The sequence below is a fragment of the Haliotis cracherodii genome, unplaced genomic scaffold, assembly GCF_022045235.1.
Source record: "Haliotis cracherodii isolate W230 unplaced genomic scaffold, xgHalCrac1.p SCAF_2, whole genome shotgun sequence".
NCBI classification, from domain to species: Eukaryota; Metazoa; Mollusca; class Gastropoda; order Lepetellida; family Haliotidae; genus Haliotis; species Haliotis cracherodii.
The window spans coordinates 52,304,944-52,326,170 of record NW_027266275.1 but is presented as its reverse complement, the minus strand read 5'-3'; the positions used below and the strand labels follow the sequence as shown (position 1 = coordinate 52,326,170).

Sequence of the window (21,227 nt, the reverse complement as noted above, 5' to 3'; positions counted from 1 at the left end):
GCATATGGCTGGAATGAGAAGGTGTCTTAAATGAAATGTATTCAACAACAGACACTGAGTCAATCTTAAACCCTCAGGTGATACTTCAATGTATGACACAGTGCAATTTTCAGTTGAAGATGAGTCAGGAAACTAACCAAAGACCTGAGGACATCCCATTACAGATCACGTCAGAACAACCATTCTTAAAAAATTGAGCGACCAATGAAAAGACTAACAAAAAATTGACATGAGCCATTTGAAAGCAGCTTTGTCGAGCTATATATGTCACTAGTGTCACTAGTAACTCAGGAAACAAGTGACTAAGCTACATTCCACATCACTGGGGTACGATGCCCACAAAATCACCCAGACTGACCAGTGACAAACCCATATACCCCGGACCTAATCCTCGATCATCAAGTGTATCAAATCTCCAAATGCACTGGAACCATTTGCTACCATAGCTTTTGGGGCAGTGACATCCCCATCTATACCTCTTCCCAAAGAAACTCTCTCACACATGATTTTGTCAGCAAATGGGTCCAGGGTATTTATCATGATAAATGGACATGTAATACTTTGGATAATCAAGGACATGGGGACCTACTCTTCCCTGGAATTCATATGTACTGCATCTAATTTGTAGTCAGATTGTCACAACATGCCTTTTACCAACTGGTCACCATCACATATTCCCGATTAGCATTGTTCACCAGTCTTTTGCAGTCACAACCACAACATTCAAAGCTAGTTATGTTTTAGATGAATTCATGACTTAAACTTATGGTTGCTATTTGATTGTATACATGTTAACAATGCAATTATTAATCATGTTAATCATATGAGTCCATAATCGATTGTCAGGTGAAAACATTTCAAACTTCATTTAATCTATGAATAATTATAAGAAAACACTCAGCACTTAGACACCATGCAATCAGGGGCCATTTTTATATTTTACAACCACATTTTTCAACTTGAATTATGCTGAAATTAATCTTTACAAAAGGAGAATGAACATAATTATTTCTGTAAAACACTGGCTGATAACCAGCAACAGTCACTTCACACCTCTAACCATGGCCACACCTCTAAGCTCTCACCATGGTAACATACAATACTGCTAAAGAACAGTGCTCCAGGTACTTTTTTAACCCTAACAAATCATTCTCATTTGGTATTTGAACTATGCCAGTCATAAGAGGTGACTAATGGGATCTGCCAGTCAGACTCGTTGACTTGGTTGATGCATGTCATTGTATCCTAATTGCATGTATCAATGCTCATGATGCCAATTACAGGATTGTATGGCCAAGACTTGATTATTTACAGATCACCAGAATATTGCTGTGTGCAGTGTTAAACAAACAAACTTGTATTCATCACTCTGAGCAGGTTACTTAAAGCTCTCAATGCTACTGTCGAACCAGTTCGACAGAGTTTGTCACTACCAGTGTTGCTACTGTCGAACCAGTTCGACAGGCGAATAGCATAAGGACATCCACAAACAAAACTCGCCATATCTATTTACCAAGAAGGCTTTGCGTTACATTTAAATTACGTATGGCATGCATAAATGCTCAGCTTGCTCAATATCACAACTTTCAGTAGTGTATTTACCTCAAAAAGAAAATATCGCGAGTTTAAAAAGTTTTAGCCAAACTTCGCGGCACACAACTACCACAAACGGCCATTGTTAACTTTTGGCACTTCACGCTGATCGGCATGCAGTCCGATATTTTCTTTATAATGTTATCATTTTTCACGATCGATCATAATTTATTGTTTGACGACGAAAGGAACACACTCAAGTTCCTTAATTTCTAAAAATTAGCAATTTTCGAAGTAATTAATTATAAACAAAAACAATCTGAATCGTAACATCATCGATTGGATGAATCTTGTGCGATCATGGCAACGGCGGTAAACAAACAACTCCACATGCATAGTGATCCCGTAAGACTATTATAATAATTTTGTTACATCTAACTTCATTTTCTAGAATTATTGACACGAATGTATAAATCTGTGTAAAAAATATCATTTTTATAGAGTTTTCAAATGATTTCGTTTGATAAACTTTCGGACACATCAACAAGCCGACAAACGTCGGTGATACGTTTGGGCGTGGCCTAACTCGCGATTTGTGTAGTTGAATAAAGTCAACAAACACTACAAATAATGACAAATATTGGATGATACGCAAAATCTGAACTGTTATACATTCTAGGTAAATCATGCAATAGCAATATAATGCAGTTTACGGAAAATAATCGAAATACTTGCATTTTTACCTATCATTTCTGAAACCGGAAGCACGTACCGCATGACACATCGAAGCAAAATATGCAAAAGTTGGTAAGCGATCATAAAACAAATTCCGAAATAGATTCAAATTCAAAAGAAAATACATAGTTTACTTTTTTTCGACATTTGTTTACTATTTATTGATCTGGATAGCAGTCTTCACTCCAATTTGTTTCATATTTATACGTGATTGCCTCCGATGCGTAACATCAAATTTGTAAGTCTAAATCCGAAACCGTAAAGGATTCCGCGCTCGATGATTTTAAAATTATTTTCTGAAAACGACGACAGCGGAGAGCGATTTAACATATTCATATGCCATAATAATAACAACAGAATATTGTTATTGGTCTGTCATTGCAAGAAGGACAATTTAGAATATTAAGGATTGTTTTTAGAACGTTTACTCCCCCTCCCCAATCTTCAGAACGGATGGAAGTAGGTACTCACGTCGACTGGATAAATGTAGGGCCTATGCGATTTTGTACCCATAACAAAATTGTACCCAAAGCACTTGATGATTTTGTACCCAAAAAAACTAAACTAAATCTTTTTGATCATATTTATTTTTTCAAACAATGAGCTGAACATTATTGTAAAACATTTCATCAAGTTCATAATATGACTAACCTAAATGTACGTGGTCCTTGAGTGTAGTCAGTCCACATTGGCACAACTCAAATTGACTGATTGTGATAGGAAAGTAATAAATTCTTGTCACTAGAGAAGAGGCCAGTAAATTGGTAAACCGTAAGGTAATTGTAGATCTAGCGTTTTGACAGAAAAGTGATAATAAATTAACTTTTTTCATACAAAAAGCAATGTGTAAGTTTGAAACTACAAAACTGTAATACAAAAATATTCTGGGCACAAAAGCACATACCTGTTTGGGCACAAGCTCTCAAGACATTTTACGTACAAAAAAGCACATTTCAAATGGATTTCATAGAACAATTAGATAAAAAAAAAAGATATCTAATCAGTGGAATTCCATTTCACATTTTAAACAAGTATTTGTTTACGTAACCAAGCTCAGGTAGACGGCTCATGTTTTGTCCTAAAAGTAGAAAAAAAATATGGACACCTCAGAAATGAGGGCTTTTAAAGTAATAATTGAGTCTAACTTGTCAGATGGTTTGTTATTGGTCCATCCAAGAAAAATCCTTATGAAATTTAATAATTAATTGATGACACAAAAAATTTGAAGTACTAATCCTAAGATTATTCAAGAAAGGACAAATGTGGGTTTTTTGTTATTGCAAATGCTTTTGTTTTTGGCATTTCTTGTTTCATGATGGCAAGGGCACTTTTACACACACCAACTGAGGAACTAGTGACACACCAGCTGATTAAGTTTGATACTGTGATTGCATATACAAGGGAAAAACAGGTTTGCAGCAGTACATGTATGCGAAAATTAACCACATAAGGTGACATAAAGTCAGGGGGTGTGGCTGACAGGACAAAATACATCTGACAAAAGTAATCATGTATACAGGGACATTTCTTTTCATTCCACCCAGAAGGCTGAGAGACACAAAGAACATAAGGACCTATACTGACTGTATATTCAGAAACCCATCAAAATGATTAAGGATGTCAGATCCAAAGCTGGTGATGATCTGCATTTATTTAGAATTTTTGTACATTATATTGACTGAAGACGAAACCTGTTGATCACATTTCACAATGGTTCATGTTCCTTCAGGGGACATGCATGAGTGTCACTGTCAAGCACACGAGAGCATACTGCAACAAACCTGGAAAGTCCTGCCACACTAATTACACATTATTTCATTGGTGAGAACCCTGAAAAAATACATAAGGTAGGATATTTCCATGTACATTTCTCCAACCGAACAGAACTGCAAGAATTGTCAATGTATGTATATGTGCCCTATTCCTTTTTCAAAAGATAACATTCTCTTATAAATATATGGCTAACTCACCAGCTAAGTGCCACCCTGGTTCTTGTGATTAAACAAACAAAAATATCATGTTCTGTTACAAGAAATTAATGTATCGTATTCATATTACAATTATATTTAAGAATTAGTTTTTTGGAAACAAACAACTTCATACACAAGATTAATGTCCATATGAGTTGTGTATGTATAGGTTCATATAAGGATCTTATCTATTTCTATATTATTTTATGAAATACTAAACTTAAATAATGACATCAAATAGTTACTTATGCACATAATTTATGTTCAGGTGAAAGATGACAATTGTTGAATAAAATATGTTTAAACTAAAGATAATAATTAAAGTCTGATCAGTTACACTGTGCTGATGCATTGACCTGTTGACCAATATTTAGTATCCATACACATAATCAGTGTGGAAAAAATAGATACTAAATATAACTTAATATTTTAGAAGCTGTGAACAGATTATATAATTAAACATTAACAAATCTATCATCAATACGCAATCATGGCGGTCTCTATATTGATGGAATAAATTTTAAGATTATCCATGAATTGTTGTAAAATCATGCTAGATCTAGAATTGATAAATGTATTAAATTATAAAAGGAAAAAATATTTAAATATCCCACATTTAATTAGAAACTAACACTGGTAATATGTATATCGTATTTTTAATATATATATTTACATCAACCACCTGCGTATATCCTACCATATTCGGCATCGCATGAATGCTATTTTGAAATACGTTTTGTAACGCCTATTTTCGCGCACCTGTTGTGGGATGTGATCGTTGCCGATCGACGATTTCTATGGACTTATTGCTTCAAACACATAATTATTATAGTGAAAACAAAGTCATCAACATGTACATCGCAGATACATGAATCATATCACTTTATATTCAACGTAACATGGAATGGTGATCCTTATGTATCAACAAAAGTTCAAATAAAAGATACCGAGAAACTCGCATGTGGCGTGTTGATTCATCGTCTCCCGTTTCCGGGTCACGGGAGCATGCAAGGTCCAACGGATTAAAAAATACGTCAATTATATCGTGAAAATCACTTTGTAATTTCATGTTAGTGGTGATTACTGATAGTATGTAGTGATTTGTGTTTATTCTTTATAATACAGGCGAAATATTTCAAAATTGACTGTAATTGTTTTGTTTCGAAAGATTATCAGCAGACTACCCCTGTCTGTGACATCACATCCGGTGACCTTTGCGCAAACTGAAATATTGCTCTCAGAATTTACGATCTTTATTTTCATTTTTCTCTCGTCATATTAAACGGAAAATGACAAATGAAACAATCTTCTATTTAGAAGATCGTCAACTTTCGCCAAGTTATAAACATGAAGACAGTGTAAACTTTGTTGATAGTAAAATAGCAATAAGTTACGCCGAGGTCGAGCGAAGCGCGCCATGTTTGATGTTCGAACGTCTGCTAGCATCATGACATGGTATTTGTATTTTCGTATATCGTAAATATTCAACCAAAACACTTGAAATAAGGATTGGTGAATATTCATGAGTCATTTATTGTTTCCTGCAAATTTGATAACGTGACATGTTAGATTAACTCGAATGTTCGTATTTCTGCAACTGACATGGTGACCTCGAAAATTTAGTTTTTTTTCTGTTTAACGTTTTGATAATAAATTTACAGAAATGGTTCATAATTTACCACCGCGCTGATACTTACCAATAAAAAACATCGACTTTAGACTCAGTTAAAATTAAGATATCGGTGATCTGATTATTGAAATCAATTTGCACAAATTTAACGATTTAGAAAGGTTCCTAACATGAAACGTAAACCACCTTCAATATCGTAATTCAGGCAAGATTACGAAAATTTACAAATTTTGTGTTCGTTTTGGTCTTGACCTTGGTATGATTGAAAACATCAGGATTTTTTTACATAGTAATGTGTATTTTTCTGTCAGGAATAAATGTGCAAAATATTTCTTCAATTGGCCTTTGTATAATGAAGCACCAGCTGTTTGAAATCACCCACCCTCTTTACATCGCCTTATGCTAAAATTAATCCAGCAGGCAGGGCCAAGAAGTCTGAAAACAATTCAGCAGGCTAAAGGTTAAGGAACCTGATTCCCCAAACTTGTGTTTCAAGATATCCTAGCAGAAGCTCTTTTTGTTAAAAATACTGACATAATGACACACACACACGACATAAGCATGATAATCTGATCCATCAATTTCAGTTTAGTTTTTCTGTCAAATATTCTTTTTCTAATTTGTAATACCCTCCACCAACTGTCAGATCAAGTTCACAGAGACTCGCACTGAAACATAAGGATAATCTAATTTGTGTAAAAGTGTGGCATATAATTGAACAGAATAAGGCTGTCCTTCTGCTTAAGCTCTGGGATGACAATTCCTTGATGATTGACTCAACTTGTATAGAAGGACAAAGTCCCTGGAGCCCTGTTACTGCCTCTTGTGTTCTAATTGAACCTTCTCTCCTGGATTTACACATTTGCCCAAAGACATGACAGATAGGTTTGTACTGGGGTCGACCAAAGACATCTCAAAGTGAGGCAGCTAACAGCTCACAGTAACAATGCCACCTTGACGGCTAACAACAGGCCTAAATTACACACTTTACACCCTCACTTGGAGATCGTCAAGGTTACCACAAGCGCCAATAATCTGGAATCAATATCAAACTCACGAATCAGCACCAGAAAACTGCTCAGGGAAAACTTTCTTGTTGACCCTATAATTATATCCAAGAAATTGGTATTTTCTGTGGAATTTGTTTTGCTCTCTTTGTCTATGCTCAATTGTTTACCGAAACATCTCTCAGCACATCATCAGCATGATCAGCACAATCAATTCTTAAAATGATCGGGCACAATAATATTTATTGAACTGAACCACTGGGACATAACAGAATACAACACTTTGGCAAACATGGCAGCATGAAATGTAATAAATAATAATACATGTAAAATGGAAAGTTGGACATCTACATTGTGTACTTTGGCAAAGTAAACAGGATGGCAAAGGTGGCGTCGGATGCTAATGCAAGGCAATACAAACACTTGGCACACTTGGCAGAACATGACATATCGCAACTTGATAATACTTGAAAAACTCCCCATAGAGCAAACATGGAATGCATGGCATGTACATGGTGTATCAAACCAAATTAAGATGAGGTAAACACGGCATCAGATGCTGACATAAACACATAGACATATACAGTAATAGACACATAGTTAAAAGGTCAGCATTGAACAAGACAAATCAATACTCTTAATAAGACAGCCAATACTGCTCTTTTTATAACTTTATCGCCCAGTGACCTGGGCAGGCATTTTTAACACATTATATGTGATAGCTACAAGATAAATCGCAAAGAACAATGAAGAACTAAGCACGGTTTATTTCATGATAAAACATTGTTCTATCAGGACATTATTTCTGGAGATTTGAATATGCACTCACAACTAGATGGCGTCATATATTGGACGACGTTATTTTTGAGAGGGAAGTGTCTAGTATAAGTTGTTTCCTATAGATATAGCTGGTTCCCGCAGATAAATGCAATGGCCGAACCATATGTCAATCAGTATTAGGAGAAAAGGTACAGATGATCGATGTGAGGATTGTAAAAATATGCGAGAAACACCAAACTAAATCCACCTGTTCGCAAAATGGACTTGTCCGACATTTCCAACGTCAGTTTCTATTCAGTTAGTCATCATTATTAAAATTTGGGTAAATATTTTTAAAACTTGATCATTTATCAACATCCTTCAAGAGGCTCTACATAATGTTAATATCTCAAATCAGAAATCAACAACTCGTGGCCATTGTTTATCGTACAATAAAACACAGGAGGGAGAATAAACCACTCTGCGCTGCGCCCCTCATGGTTTATTCTCCCTCCAGTGTTTTATTGTATGATGAATAATTCCCATTCTTCATATATTTCTTATACATATATGGTACAAGTAATAAGTTATTTCTATTTCTTTTACTTCTGAGTTTATTAATCTAGTTACTGCATACCAATAAAAAAAGTAATCGAAAAGTACAAGGTTTGTCTTCCCTTTTTTTAATTGTAAAAAAAACCATGTGTTTTAAAAACATTCTTCAATAAAACAGTGTTTAGTTGTTTTCCCCGCTTACACATTCTGTGTGGCGCACGAAGCAATGTTATGTGTTATATAGATAGAATCCAAATATAACCTTAAAATATACCCTACGGAAAGAAGGAGTGAAATAGAACAGAAAACACACCAGGATGGTATCATTAAACAACTGAATTCAAACAAAGAACCATCATCAATGCAAATGTCTGTCTAAATACAGATCCGAAATAATCCATGTTGAATATGATTGGTGGGGGGGAGACATTGGAAGGACATAACTCGTAATTGTCACTGGTGGGGCCACGGTCAAGTCTAGAAATTCCAGCCTAGTACAGCAAGGGTGGCAACTGGAACTTTCAGTCAGTTAACTCCACTGTATCAGGAAGCTGAACGATGGTTGGTTGTAGAAAACATACAAGAATAATAAAAACCTCTATATTCATATTTTGTGTGGGTTGTTAATGGCTTGACACCAGTTTCAGAAGATTCTCTCATCTCATACACCCACAAACATTTGCAACAAATGTGGGGTTAATACCAAACGGATATCGACCTTGGTTTTCATTATTGAACTTTAAAATACTAACAAGAGTCCGGAGTTTGTAATGGAATTAACTTTGTCCTCCCATCAGCAGTAATGATCATACTTTATGACAATGCTCAATAATGATATTTCTCAAACAAAGTCAAACCCTGTAAAGATTTGTCAAATATCATCTTAGTATATTTTTCTAACTTCAATTGTTTGTAAACCAATAAATTTGTTCTTAGATATTAAGTAACTTGCATAACTTACATTCTATGTTCAGTTAGGCTTATCAGCATTCATGTGCATTCATTCATTTCTTAGATGTATTATTTTCATGAGATTGTGCTCGTAAGATTGGATTTATTTACTAGATTATTGGCAATCAAAAACATTAATGTATCAAACATCACCATCAGGTTTCTGACAAATGATCTACCACCTCTATAGCCTATCTGCGTACCTAGTAGGATGATACCGCAAAGAAATATTATGACCACAATGAAAGTATACACACAGTAACCGGTTATCTTGCTCATGTTTGAAGCATGAAAACATATCACGTACCGGACAATTCAATTTGCAAGGAGAGAACAACATTGAAGATTCACTTCATGATCTTACTTATTCATATACAGGCAATACCGTAAGAATAGTAAGAGATAAGGTATTAATATCGGCTCCATTATAAAATCTTATTTCCTCTGTTATCACGTCCATACTGCAATGAACATCAAGCTCAAGGAGCAGGTGTAATATGATAACATGACAATCTTAGAAATGTAGAATTAAATCTAAAGTGACAATCTTCTGGACATCCTCACTGAGATAGGATGAACAAGAACTAATCGCACACTGCCACGAGATACACAACTCTCAGGTTACAATGACACACCACATGGTGGAAAAATCACAACCAATTTAACAACAGAACTTTATCAAGTGAAGCAACAGCTAAAGGGAGATGTGCTGCTGAGGATTGAAAAAAAATGACAACTCAGGTACTCATCTGAAGCTGACAAACACACAATGCATCTTCTAAGTTATAAAGTTAATACCGCAGTATTTCATACTTGCAGAGGGTAACCAAATTATCCCACTTGCCCAGCACTTTATATTCACGGGTCGGGCAAGTTGGGCATACTACCGGTTATTGAACACCCATGCCACCCACCCACACCTGAGACTTGAGGGCACATAATACTTCATCATTCTTTTATTGAATCATTGTAACTTAACTATCACCAACTTATGGGTTATGACCTTGACCTTCAAGCTTAGTTTCCAACACCGTGGCAGTCTGTGCCAAAACTTTTTGAGTCTACTCGCTTGAAGTTGGTTCTCAGCATTATTGAACTTACTGGATGTAAAAGAATTTTACTAGACTTGGGTTGGACTAGTAGCTAAAGTCAGACTGCTGATGAGCATGTGTGAAATGGAATGAAAATGAATTATAAAATAATTTTATCTCATGGTAATACAGGTATGCATATATTACAACACATACAAGAGTTATCAAAAACTGTTATTAAAGCAGACATGTCGACCTGTTGTAATATGCTGTTTCTTTATGGGTCATTTTTCATAACCAACATTACATTTCAATCAGAGCTATGTTTTTACAATATCCCCTTTAGGGTTCTCCGTGGCCCCAGGATGAGCAATGATGAGTATTGCTATGTCAGACTATATTGGCATATATTGCACGATTACATATCAATCCATATTGTAAATATGGCTGTGCAGATTGGTCAAATTTGTAAAAGAAATTGTATTGCCATGTTTGTATCATATTGTAATAGATAATTCTGCATTCTACAAGATTAATGGCACAAGTTTACATGAATCAGGGTTCCCGCTGGCTTTTGAAACTTACAGTTCTAGTGGACTGACAACTCTAATAATTACCAGTTCCCCCTAATTTTTGCCAGTCCCAACTTTCAACAAATAAAAAAATGTATGAAAATTACCTGGTTTTAATTCTTTCAACATCATGTTCAGTGCAAAGATGTCATCTCTGAAGTAACTTAATAGGATCTATACATCATTCAGTCACAATTTTCTCCTTTTTTTTAATATTTCGAGACAAAGTCATTACAAATGGATATTTAACTTCGAGGCAAAGCAAAATGTTATTTCCTTGCAATAAAAATAGACAAGGGGAAACCCTGATGGTAACAGGCAAGCTGACTTCATTCGAAAAACATACTTTTATGAATATCGCCAATGCTTTGTTCAACAACAAAGGTTTATATGGTACAGAGGGACTGGCAGTCACCTGAATTAGCGCTCCAAGCCTAATTTTACTTGGACTTACTTTTACTGGAACACTGATGAATACACTGGCTCCAACATCATGCCTATATACTGACAGTGGATCAAAGATGTCATGAGCTGGAGAGTTCATTGGGAATGCTAAAGAGATCATTGTCTGAGGTAACATGTCAAACACACCAACAGGAATACAGTCACCACTGTTTGGTTAATATTTTATCAAAATAAACGCTTTTTAAGGTTATGACATGTATGATCATAAAAAGAAATATCAAAAACTGGGTCATCATGTTTGTATTTACAATGATCTATACACATATAGAAAACCCAAGGGGACATGCATAGAGGCCAAACTATTCCAATAATTCTCATGGAGCATCATAATTTTGATTCATATCTAGTTTGCATCAGTTGTTCATTGTTCTCATGTTTGTGAAGAGGCCCATAGTAATGTGACACATGAACGCCTCAGTGCATACTGAGGATGACATCTGCCATTGTTCACGAAGTCACACACAATCTTATGTTACATCCTTCCACATATAGAAAAACTGAGCTATGTCTTTATTTAAAATCAGAAAATCCCCATCTTTCACATACATCAACAAAAAAAGACAACAGGTTTTATAAAGAATAACCAACTCAGAGCTTACGGATTATCTGTCTCTCTTGAATTAATGTTGAAAGTTACTTGTCAAAGTTTAATTCACTTGTTACTCATAATTCCTTGCAGTTTGAGGGTAAGTATTGCATGTGTACAACACTGCATCCTTCAGAACAGTGTGGCCAAATAGTACACCCCGACTCATCCCACTGATCTAAGTGTACAAGGTGTACTCACGCTGAGAAGGTCCTGGACCTGCGGGTAGGTATCGGACTGGGAATCAGGAACCGGTGGCCATGGGAAGCAGATCCCGAAATGATATCATTGTTCATAGCCTGGGCTTGAGGGGCGTTGGTTGGAGATGACATGGCTGTCCTACTGCTCTGAATGAAAAATACAAAATATAATACAGTAAATATGATAAAAGAACATTCAAACAAGACATGCACGAATGTGATGAAACAACTGGATGAGCGCAGTGTAACGAAATCGACATCCGTTTCGTAAACTGCCGTGCAGATTTCGGTTGATTACAGGATTTGCAAAAAATGTATATTGCCAACTCGGCATCAACAGATATTTTGCAAATCTTTTCATGATTTTAATCAAGGTGTTCACATGATTTGATGAATTTCACGAGGAAGGACCCATTTTATAACTATAGATTTTGATCATCGAACAGATCGTCTTGACTGGGCACCGCCACTTTGTTTGAAGCAAATGCAAGTGATATGAAAGGTGGAATCTGATTGGTCAAATTCAGGAGAGACATAGAATGGACATAACTCATAATAGCCACTGGCGGCGCTACAATCGAGCTCAGAAATTACAGCCCAGTTTGGCAAGGGTGGAAACTGCCCTTTTACAGTCATTTAACTCCCTTGCCTCAGGAAGATGAGAAAAAACAAAATGCCATGACAATCTGTGATGAACTGAGGAAAATGTCAAAACATGTAACATAATCTTGACAATAAATGATAACCAGATTCAAAAACATTCACAAAAACAGAGGACAAACAATATACCATGACCTTGACATTCAACATGTTTATGACTTCACTCAACTCAAAGAGATTAAAGAAACCTTTTTCCAATAGAAAGCATTCAAACCCACACATCTCACCTGACCAGCAGAAAATACCTGAAGTCCCTATGTGCAAGCTGGCCTATTAAAATGACCTCCTGGCAGTAGCTTCATTAATGTAAACTGTCTACTGGGACTGGACGCCCACTGATTCGAAGACTGAGACTATATTGTCTGTTTGCCTTGAATGCTTGCATGTATCTGGCAACAAGCCTCCCTCCCACATAAACAGCTTAGCCATGGACATAGTGAACTCTCCTCCGTGTCCTAGTCCTAATAACAGCATCATGTTGATGCCAGATCAATACATCACAACATGCCAGCTTAATGTCTCAAACCTTATTTGACAATAATCTTTTCATAAAGAAAATGACACATTCAATTGATTGACTAATGACAGGACATATATCTCATCGATCACTTTCAAGCAAAAGAAATATATACGTGTGTTTCAGGTTACCCAGATAACCCATTGTTTCAATTACAACTATAATGTTTTTATCACAGCTGGAAACAGTTGTCAAGAAACCCATATATAACAGTTGCAAAAAAGCTACATGTTCCACATACCATATTGATGTAGCTATCTTGACCTACAAATTCAGGAACACTCCAACTAAAATCAGTTCTCAACACAATGGTGGCAGTAGGGTAGCCTAGCTGTTAAAGCGCTCGTTCGTCACGCCGAAAACCCGGGTTCGATTCCTGACATGGGTACAATATGTGAAGACCATTCCTGGTGTCCCCTGCCATGATAATGCTGGAATATTGCTAAAAACGGCGTAAAACCATACTCACTCTCAACACAATGAAACAAGCCATCTGTTAAACTATAAAACAATATATATAACAAACAAAAAACCTATCAATCTCCCCAAGTGTTGGGTTGATGTTACTTGAAACACAAGTACATTTTTGTTTGGCATTAGAACTTATTAAATTTTATGTTCTGTTTATTAAGAGTGTTGTGATATTTGTTTTAACATGATTTTTTTCAGAATGTAGCATAATTGTAAGCCATGATATCCTGGTTGTTACGTTTTGTCCTATGATCTTGGCTCAACAATAACTGCAGATACACCTATAGCCACTGAGGCATGACAGGGCATGGAGCAGTTTTGTAAACAACAGGTGTACTGTCAATTCTGCATGTGCCAACTTGAAGGATGCAATCATGACCTTTGCCTGCTCAATGAAAACCATGCTTCAGGTTGCAAGACCTACATTATTGTCTCAAATTCCTATAGAATCAAACAATGAGTGAAGCATTACTTAAATAAGCTTTTGCTAGAAATACCAGACGGTTAAGTTAAGAGGCGGTGGGGTAGTCTAGTGGTTAAGCCAAAGACCCGGGTTTGATTCCTCACATAGGTACAATGTGTGAAGACCCTATTCCTATTGCTGGAATATTGCTAAAAGTGGCGTGACACATACTCACTCACTCACTCCAGACATTTTATGTGTAGTCCTCTTGTCTGACTGAGAGCTGATCCCACAGGGTCTCTCTTATTGCCTGCTTCTGTAGAATATGAATGTTTTCAAGACTGCAAGGTTTCTGGGAGGCATTATGGAGACATCCCCTACTGAAAGGACAATAACCACACAGTAGCAACTCCTTAGATATATAACATACGACCTGTTCTCATGTTGAGACGGTCCATCGCAAGTGGATTACTCCAGATGCCTGTAAACCCGAGGATGCTGTAGTCATCAAGTCACAAGACAGTTGCACATGACAACTCACTGGAAAGCACTGAAGACCTTGAAGGTGCTGCAGCAGATGGCTGTAGAAACTGCTGCAGCATGCTATAGCGATGAAGTTGTTGTAGGTGCTGCAGCACTTTGAAGCAATGAAGTGGCTGTAGACGTGAGTGAGTGAGAATTGTTTTACGCAGCTTTTAACAATATTCCAGCAATATCAAGGCGGGGGACACCAGAAATGGGCTTCACACATTGTACGAATGTCTGGAATCGAACCCGGGTCTTCGGCATGACGAGCGAACGCTTTAACCACTAGGCTACCCGACCGTCCCTAAGTGGCCGTAGGTGCTGCAGCACTCTGAAGCAATGAAGTGGCTGTAGGTGCTGCAACGCTCTGAAGCAATGAAGTGGCTGTTGGTGCTGCAACGCTCTGAAGCAATGAAGTGGCAGAGTAGGTGCTGCAGCGCACTGAAGCAATGAAGTGGCTGTTGGTGCTGCAGCGCTCTGAAGCAATGAAGTGGCTGTTGGTGCTGCAACTCTCTGAAGCAATGAAGTGGCTGTAGGTGCTGCAGCGCTTTGAAGCAATGAAGTGGCTGTTGGTGCTGCAGCGCTCTGAAGCAATGAAGTGGCTGTAGGTGCTGCAATGCTCTGAAACAATGAAGTGGCTGTAGGTGCTGCAATGCTCTGAAACAATGAAGTGGCGGTAGGTGCTGCAGCGCTCTGAAGCAATGAAGTGGCTGTAGGTGCTGCAATGCTCTGAAACAATGAAGTGGCTGTAGGTGCTGCAATGCTCTGAAGCAATGAAGTGGCTGGAGGCGCTGCAGCGCTCTGAAGCAATGAAGTGGCTGTAGGCGCTGCAGCACTCTGAAGCAATGAAGTGGCTGTAGGCGCTGCAGCGCTCTGAAACAATGAAGTGGCGGTAGGCGCTGCAGCGCTCTGAAGCAATGAAGTGGCGTTAGGCGCTGCAGCACACTGAAGCAATGAAGTGGCTGTAGGCGCTGCAACGCTCTGAAACAATGAAGTGGCGGTAGGCGCTGCAACGCTCTGAAGCAATGAAGTGGATGTAGGTGCTGCAGCACCCTGAAGCAATGAAGTGGCTGTTGGTGCTGCAGCACTCTGAAACAATGAAGTGGCGGTAGGCGCTGCAACGCTCTGAAACAATGAAGTGGCTGTAGGTGCTGCAGCACTCTGAAGCAATGAAGTGGCTGTTGGTGCTGCAGCACACTGAAGCAATGAAGTGGCGGTAGGTGCTGCAACGCTCTGAAGCAATGAAGTGGCTGTAGGTGCTGCAGCGCTCTGAAGCAATGAAGTGGCTGTAGGTGCTGCAACTCTCTGAAGCAATGAAGTGGCAGAGTAGGTGCTGCAGCGCTCTGAAGCAATGAAGTGGCTGTAGGTGCTGCAACTCTCTGAAGCAATGAAGTGGCTGTAGGTGCTGCAACTCTCTGAAGCAATGAAGTGGCTGTAGGTGCTGCAACTCTCTGAAGCAATGGAATGGCTGTAGGTGCTGCAGCGCTCTGAAACAATGAAGTGGCTGTAGGTGCTGCAGCACTCTGAAGCAATGAAGTGGCTGTAGGTGCTGCAGCGCTCTGAAGCAATGAAGTGGCTGTAGGTGCTGCAACTCTCTGAAGCAATGAAGTGGCTGTAGGTGCTGCAGCGCTCTGAAGCAATGAAGTGGCTGTAGGTGCTGCAACTCTCTGAAGCAATGAAGTGGCTGTAGGTGCTGCAACTCTCTGAAGCAATGAAGTGGCTGTAGGTGCTGCAACTCTCTGAAGCAATGGAATGGCTGTAGGTGCTGCAGCGCTCTGAAGCAATGAAGTGGCGGTAGGCGCTGCAACTCTCTGAAACAATGAAGTGGCTGTAGGTGCTGCAGCGCTCTGAAGCAATGAAGTGGCGGTAGGCGCTGCAACGCTCTGAAACAATGAAGTGGCTGTAGGTGCTGCAACTCTCTGAAGCAATGAAGTGGCGGTAGGCGCTGCAACTCTCTGAAGCAATGAAGTGGCTGTAGGTGCTGCAACTCTCTGAAGCAATGGAATGGCTGTAGGTGCTGCAGCGCTCTGAAGCAATGAAGTGGCGGTGGGCGCTGCAACTCTCTGAAACAATGAAGTGGCTGTAGGTGCTGCAGCGTTCTGAAGCAATGAAGTGGCGGTAGGCGCTGCAACGCTCTGAAACAATGAAGTGGCTGTAGGTGCTGCAGCACTCTGAAGCAATGAAGTGGCTGTAGGAGCTGCAACTCTCTGAAGCAATGGAATGGCTGTAGGTGCTGCAACGCTCTGAAGCAATGAAGTGGCTGGAGGTGCTGCAGCACTCTGAAGCAATGAAGTGGCTGTAGGTGCTGCAACGCTCTGAAGCAATGAAGTGGCTGGAGGTGCTGAGACTCCAATCTCATTAAAATCAGATCTTAGTTTTTGCTACCGCTAAACAAAGATCTTAGGACATCCCATTAGTGGTCACGTCAGAACGACCTATCATCCGACCAATCAGAGTGTCGCTTACCAGATCATGCCTCGAAAACTTTAAAACGGGATATTCCGAACGATAGTTAGGGGCTTCACAACTGAATCTATACAATATAGACCATCTATTAGCAATTCAAGAATGTTCTTTTGTTCAGGTTTCAAATTTTTAAGCGAGAATTAGTCAAAATATGTTTCGAAGCGTAGTCGCCAATTTGAAATTCCATTGGTCATAGTTCGCGAAAGGTCGGTCTGACGTAAACCGTAATGGGATGTCCTCAGATCTTTGTATAGCGGCAGATCTGATTTTAATTTGTATGTTTGTTGTTTAGTGTTGAACTCCAGCAATATGACGACGGTCTGTGAATAATCGAGTCTGGACCAGACAACCCAGTGACTGACATCATGGGCATCGATCTAGCACAATTGGGATAAGAACGAATGCATCAACCAAGTCAGTGAGCATGAACACCCAACCCGGTTAGTTGCCTCTTATAACAAGCACAGTTGCCTCTTACGACAAGCATGGGTTGCTGAAGACAAATTCTAATGCGAATCTCAATGGTAGCAGCACTCAGAAGCAACAAAGCCACTGTAGAGTGAGTGAGTGAGTATGGTTTTACGCCTTTAGAAATATTCCAGCAATATCACTGTGGGGGACACCAGAAATGGGCTTAACACATTGTACCCATGTCAGGAATCGAACCCGGGTCTTCGGCATGACTAGCATAAACTTTAACCACTAGGCTACCCTACCGCCCCCATTGTGTTGAGAACTGATTTTAGTTGGAGTGTTTCCTGAATTTGTAGGTCCAGATAGCTACATCAATATGATATGTGGAACATGTAGCTTTTTCGCAAATGTTATATATGGGTTTCTTGACAACTTTTTCCAGCTGTGATAAAAACATTAACATGGGTTATCCGGGTTACCTGAAACACAAGTGTATGTATGTATGTATGTATGTATGTATGTATGTATGTATGTATGTATGTATGTAAGTATGTATCTATGTATGTATGTATGTATGTCTTTTGCCTAAAGTAGGCTACCCGACCTCCCCAAGCCATTGTAGAAGATGTCTTGACCATTATCAAATATACCAGTTGCCAAGATGGTCGCATAGCAACGATGCAAATGCAGCAGGCCCCACAGCGCTCTGAAGCAACAAAGTGACGTAGAGGGTGTTAACTATCCTGCCGCCTCCATCTACCTAGTCTGCTGTCATTTCTGTTGCAAAACTACAACTTTAAACCTTTATTGACGTCTCCCTATTGTTTTTACAGGGCCTTTATTTTCTTGACAAACCTAAAAGGTAATCAAGATGCTGGAAGTCCCAGGCATTCCATCAGAATGCACGGGGTTATTCTGACAAAATGCCTGGATTTCCCAAACCTTGTCTGCCTTTAAAGTTTATCAACATTTTGATTGATGTTACATTACGAAAGAGTTCCCTGCAACATATCCAAATCACCCAGCCATGACACTTGCTCCCCTCAGTGTCCACCTGGCAGAGGGGTCTTCTCAGCCTGCTGGGGCATCATGTCCATAACGCTCATGGCCTTTGTATGGCCTTTGTCCAGCATGGACTGCTGGTCTTTTAGTAGTTCCTTCTATAGATTCAGGGAAAGTTGTGGTAATGCACCTGTCTCGGGTGGAGAAAATCATCCTGCATCTAGAATCCTTTCTCCAATATTAGATCAACATAATCCTGAAATACCTCAAAAGGGACATTTTGGGAAAATGCCAAGAACATAAGCAAATATGTGGTAAACTTCCATTATACTACCATTATATCCACATCCAATCTTATTGACTGAACTAAGCGTAGTGGAGACTACCTGGCTGTGCATGTGCAGAGGTTCGAGGAGAGAGACACCACTAGTATGGTTATGGATAGTTGACAGTGTAGAGGACTTTTGTTGAAAATCTAAAATGTTTTACTTTTAGTATGATGACAGCTGAAATACAGGATTTCTGGCACTGATGTAATGGAGGTATTCAAAGTTACACAAACAACCAGCAGTGTCACTCCTACAACTGACACTCCCACCACACTCACCTATCAGATAACTGTCACTGTCACACATCATACAACCAACAGTGTCACTCCTACAACTGACACTCCCACCATACTCACCTATCACATAACTGTCACTGTCACTGTCACACATCATACAACCAACAGTGTCACTCCTACAACTGACACTCCCACCATACTCACCTATCACATAACTGTCCCTGTCACTGTCACTGTCATACATCATACAACCAACAGTGTCACTCCTACAACTGACACTCCCACCATACTCACCTATCACATAACTGTCCCTGTCACTGTCACACATCATACAACCAACAGTGTCACTCCTACAACTGACGCTCCCACCATACTCACCTATCAGATAACTGTCCCTGTCACTGTCACACATCATACAACCAACAGTGTCACTCCTACAACTGACACTCCCACCATACTCACCTATCAGATAACTGTCCCTGTCACTGTCACACATCATACAACCAACAGTGTCACTCCTACAACTGACACTCCCACCATACTCGACTATCAGATAACTGTCCCTGTCACTGTCACACATCATACAACCAACAGTGTCACTCCTACAACTGACGCTCCCACCATACTCACCTATCAGATAACTGTCACTGTCACACATCATACAACCAACAGTGTCACTCCTACAACTGACACTCCCACCATACTCACCTATCAGATAACTGTCCCTGTCACTGTCACACATCATACAACCAACAGTGTCACTCCTACAACTGACACTCCCACCATACTCATCTATCAGATAACTGTCCCTGTCACTGTCACACATCATACAACCAACAGTGTCACTCCTACAACTGACACTCCCACCATACTTACCTATCAGATAACTGTCACTGTCACACATCATACAACCAACAGTGTCACTCCTACAACTGACGCTCCCACCATACTCACCTATCAGATAACTGTCACTGTCACACATCATACAACCAACAGTGTCACTCCTACAGCTGACACTCCCACCATACTCACCTATCAGATAACTGTCCCTGTCACTGTCACACATCATACAACCAACAGTGTCACTCCTACAGCTGACACTCCCACCATACTCACCGATCAGATAACTGTCCCTGTCACTGTCACTGTCATACATCATACAACCAACAGTGTCACTCCTACAACTGACACTCCCACCATACTCACCTATCAGATAACTGTCCCTGTCACTTTCACTGTCACACATCATACAACCAACAGTGTCACTCCTACAGCTGACACTCCCACCATACTCACCTATCAGATAACTGTCACACATCATACAACCAACAGTGTCACTCCTACAACTGACACTCCCACCATACTCATCTATCAGATAACTGTCACTTTCACTGTCACACATCATACAACCAACGGTGTCACTCCTACAGCTGACGCTCCCACCATACTCACCTATCAGATAACTGTCACTGTCACTGTCACACATCATACAACCAACAGTGTCACTCCTACAACTGACACTCCCACCATACTCACCTATCAGATAACTGTCACTGTCACTGTCACTGTCACACATCATACAACCAACAGTGTCACTCCTACAGCTGACGCTCCCACCATACTCACCTATCAGATAACTGTCACTGTCACTGTCACACATCATACAACCAACAGTGTCACTCCTACAACTGACACTCCCACCATACTCGACTATCAGATAACTGTCCCTGTCACTGTCACACATCATACAACCAACAGTGTCACTCCTACAGCTGACACTCCCACCATACTCACCTATCAGATAACTGTCACTGTCACACATCATACAACCAACAGTGTCACTCCTACAACTGACACTCCCACCATACTCACCTATCAGATAACTATAACTGTCACTGTCACTCATCATACAACCAACAGTGTCACTCCTACAACTGACACTCCCACCATACTCATCTATCAGATAACTGTCCCTGTCACTGTCACACATCATACAACCAACAGTGTCACTCCTACAACTGACACTCCCACCATACTTACCTATCAGATAACTGTCACTGTCACACATCATACAACCAACAGTGTCACTCCTACAACTGACACTCCCACCATACTCACCTATCAGATAACTGTCACTGTCACACATCATACAACCAACAGTGTCACTCCTACAGCTGACGCTCCCACCATACTCACCTATCAGATAACTG

The 21,227-nt window shown here is 39.5% G+C and overlaps 2 protein-coding genes across 2 annotated transcripts in view; both read right to left on the bottom strand.

Moving 5' to 3' along the window:
- Positions 1-21,227, bottom strand: part of LOC139468212 (calcium-regulated heat-stable protein 1-like) — a 39,366-nt gene that overhangs the window by 9,538 nt on the left and 8,601 nt on the right. The window contains exon 2 of the mRNA XM_071250033.1: positions 11,996-12,141. Within this exon, the coding sequence (XP_071106134.1) occupies positions 11,996-12,126 (131 nt within the window). The 5' untranslated portion in view covers positions 12,127-12,141. The remainder of the gene's footprint in view (positions 1-11,995; positions 12,142-21,227) is intronic.
- Positions 14,875-18,547, bottom strand: LOC139467665 (streptococcal hemagglutinin-like). Its single transcript, XM_071249183.1, has 3 exons — positions 18,505-18,547; positions 15,623-16,885; positions 14,875-15,479 (listed from the first exon to the last, which is right to left on the bottom strand). Exons 1-3 carry the CDS (start codon positions 18,545-18,547, stop codon positions 14,875-14,877), a joined length of 1,911 nt encoding a protein of 636 aa, XP_071105284.1.

Coding starts and splice junctions, on each gene's coding strand:
- LOC139467665 (XM_071249183.1), bottom strand. CDS start 18,547: ATGGACATGATGCCCCAGCAGGCTGAGAAGACCCCTCTGCCAG. Junction 16,886..18,504: donor TGAGAAGACCCCTCTGCCAG/GTGGACACTGAG, acceptor TCATTGCTTCAG/AGCGTTGCAGCACCTACAGC. Junction 15,480..15,622: donor AGCCACTTCATTGCTTCAGG/GTGCTGCAGCAC, acceptor TCATTGCTTCAG/AGCGCTGCAGCGCCTACCGC.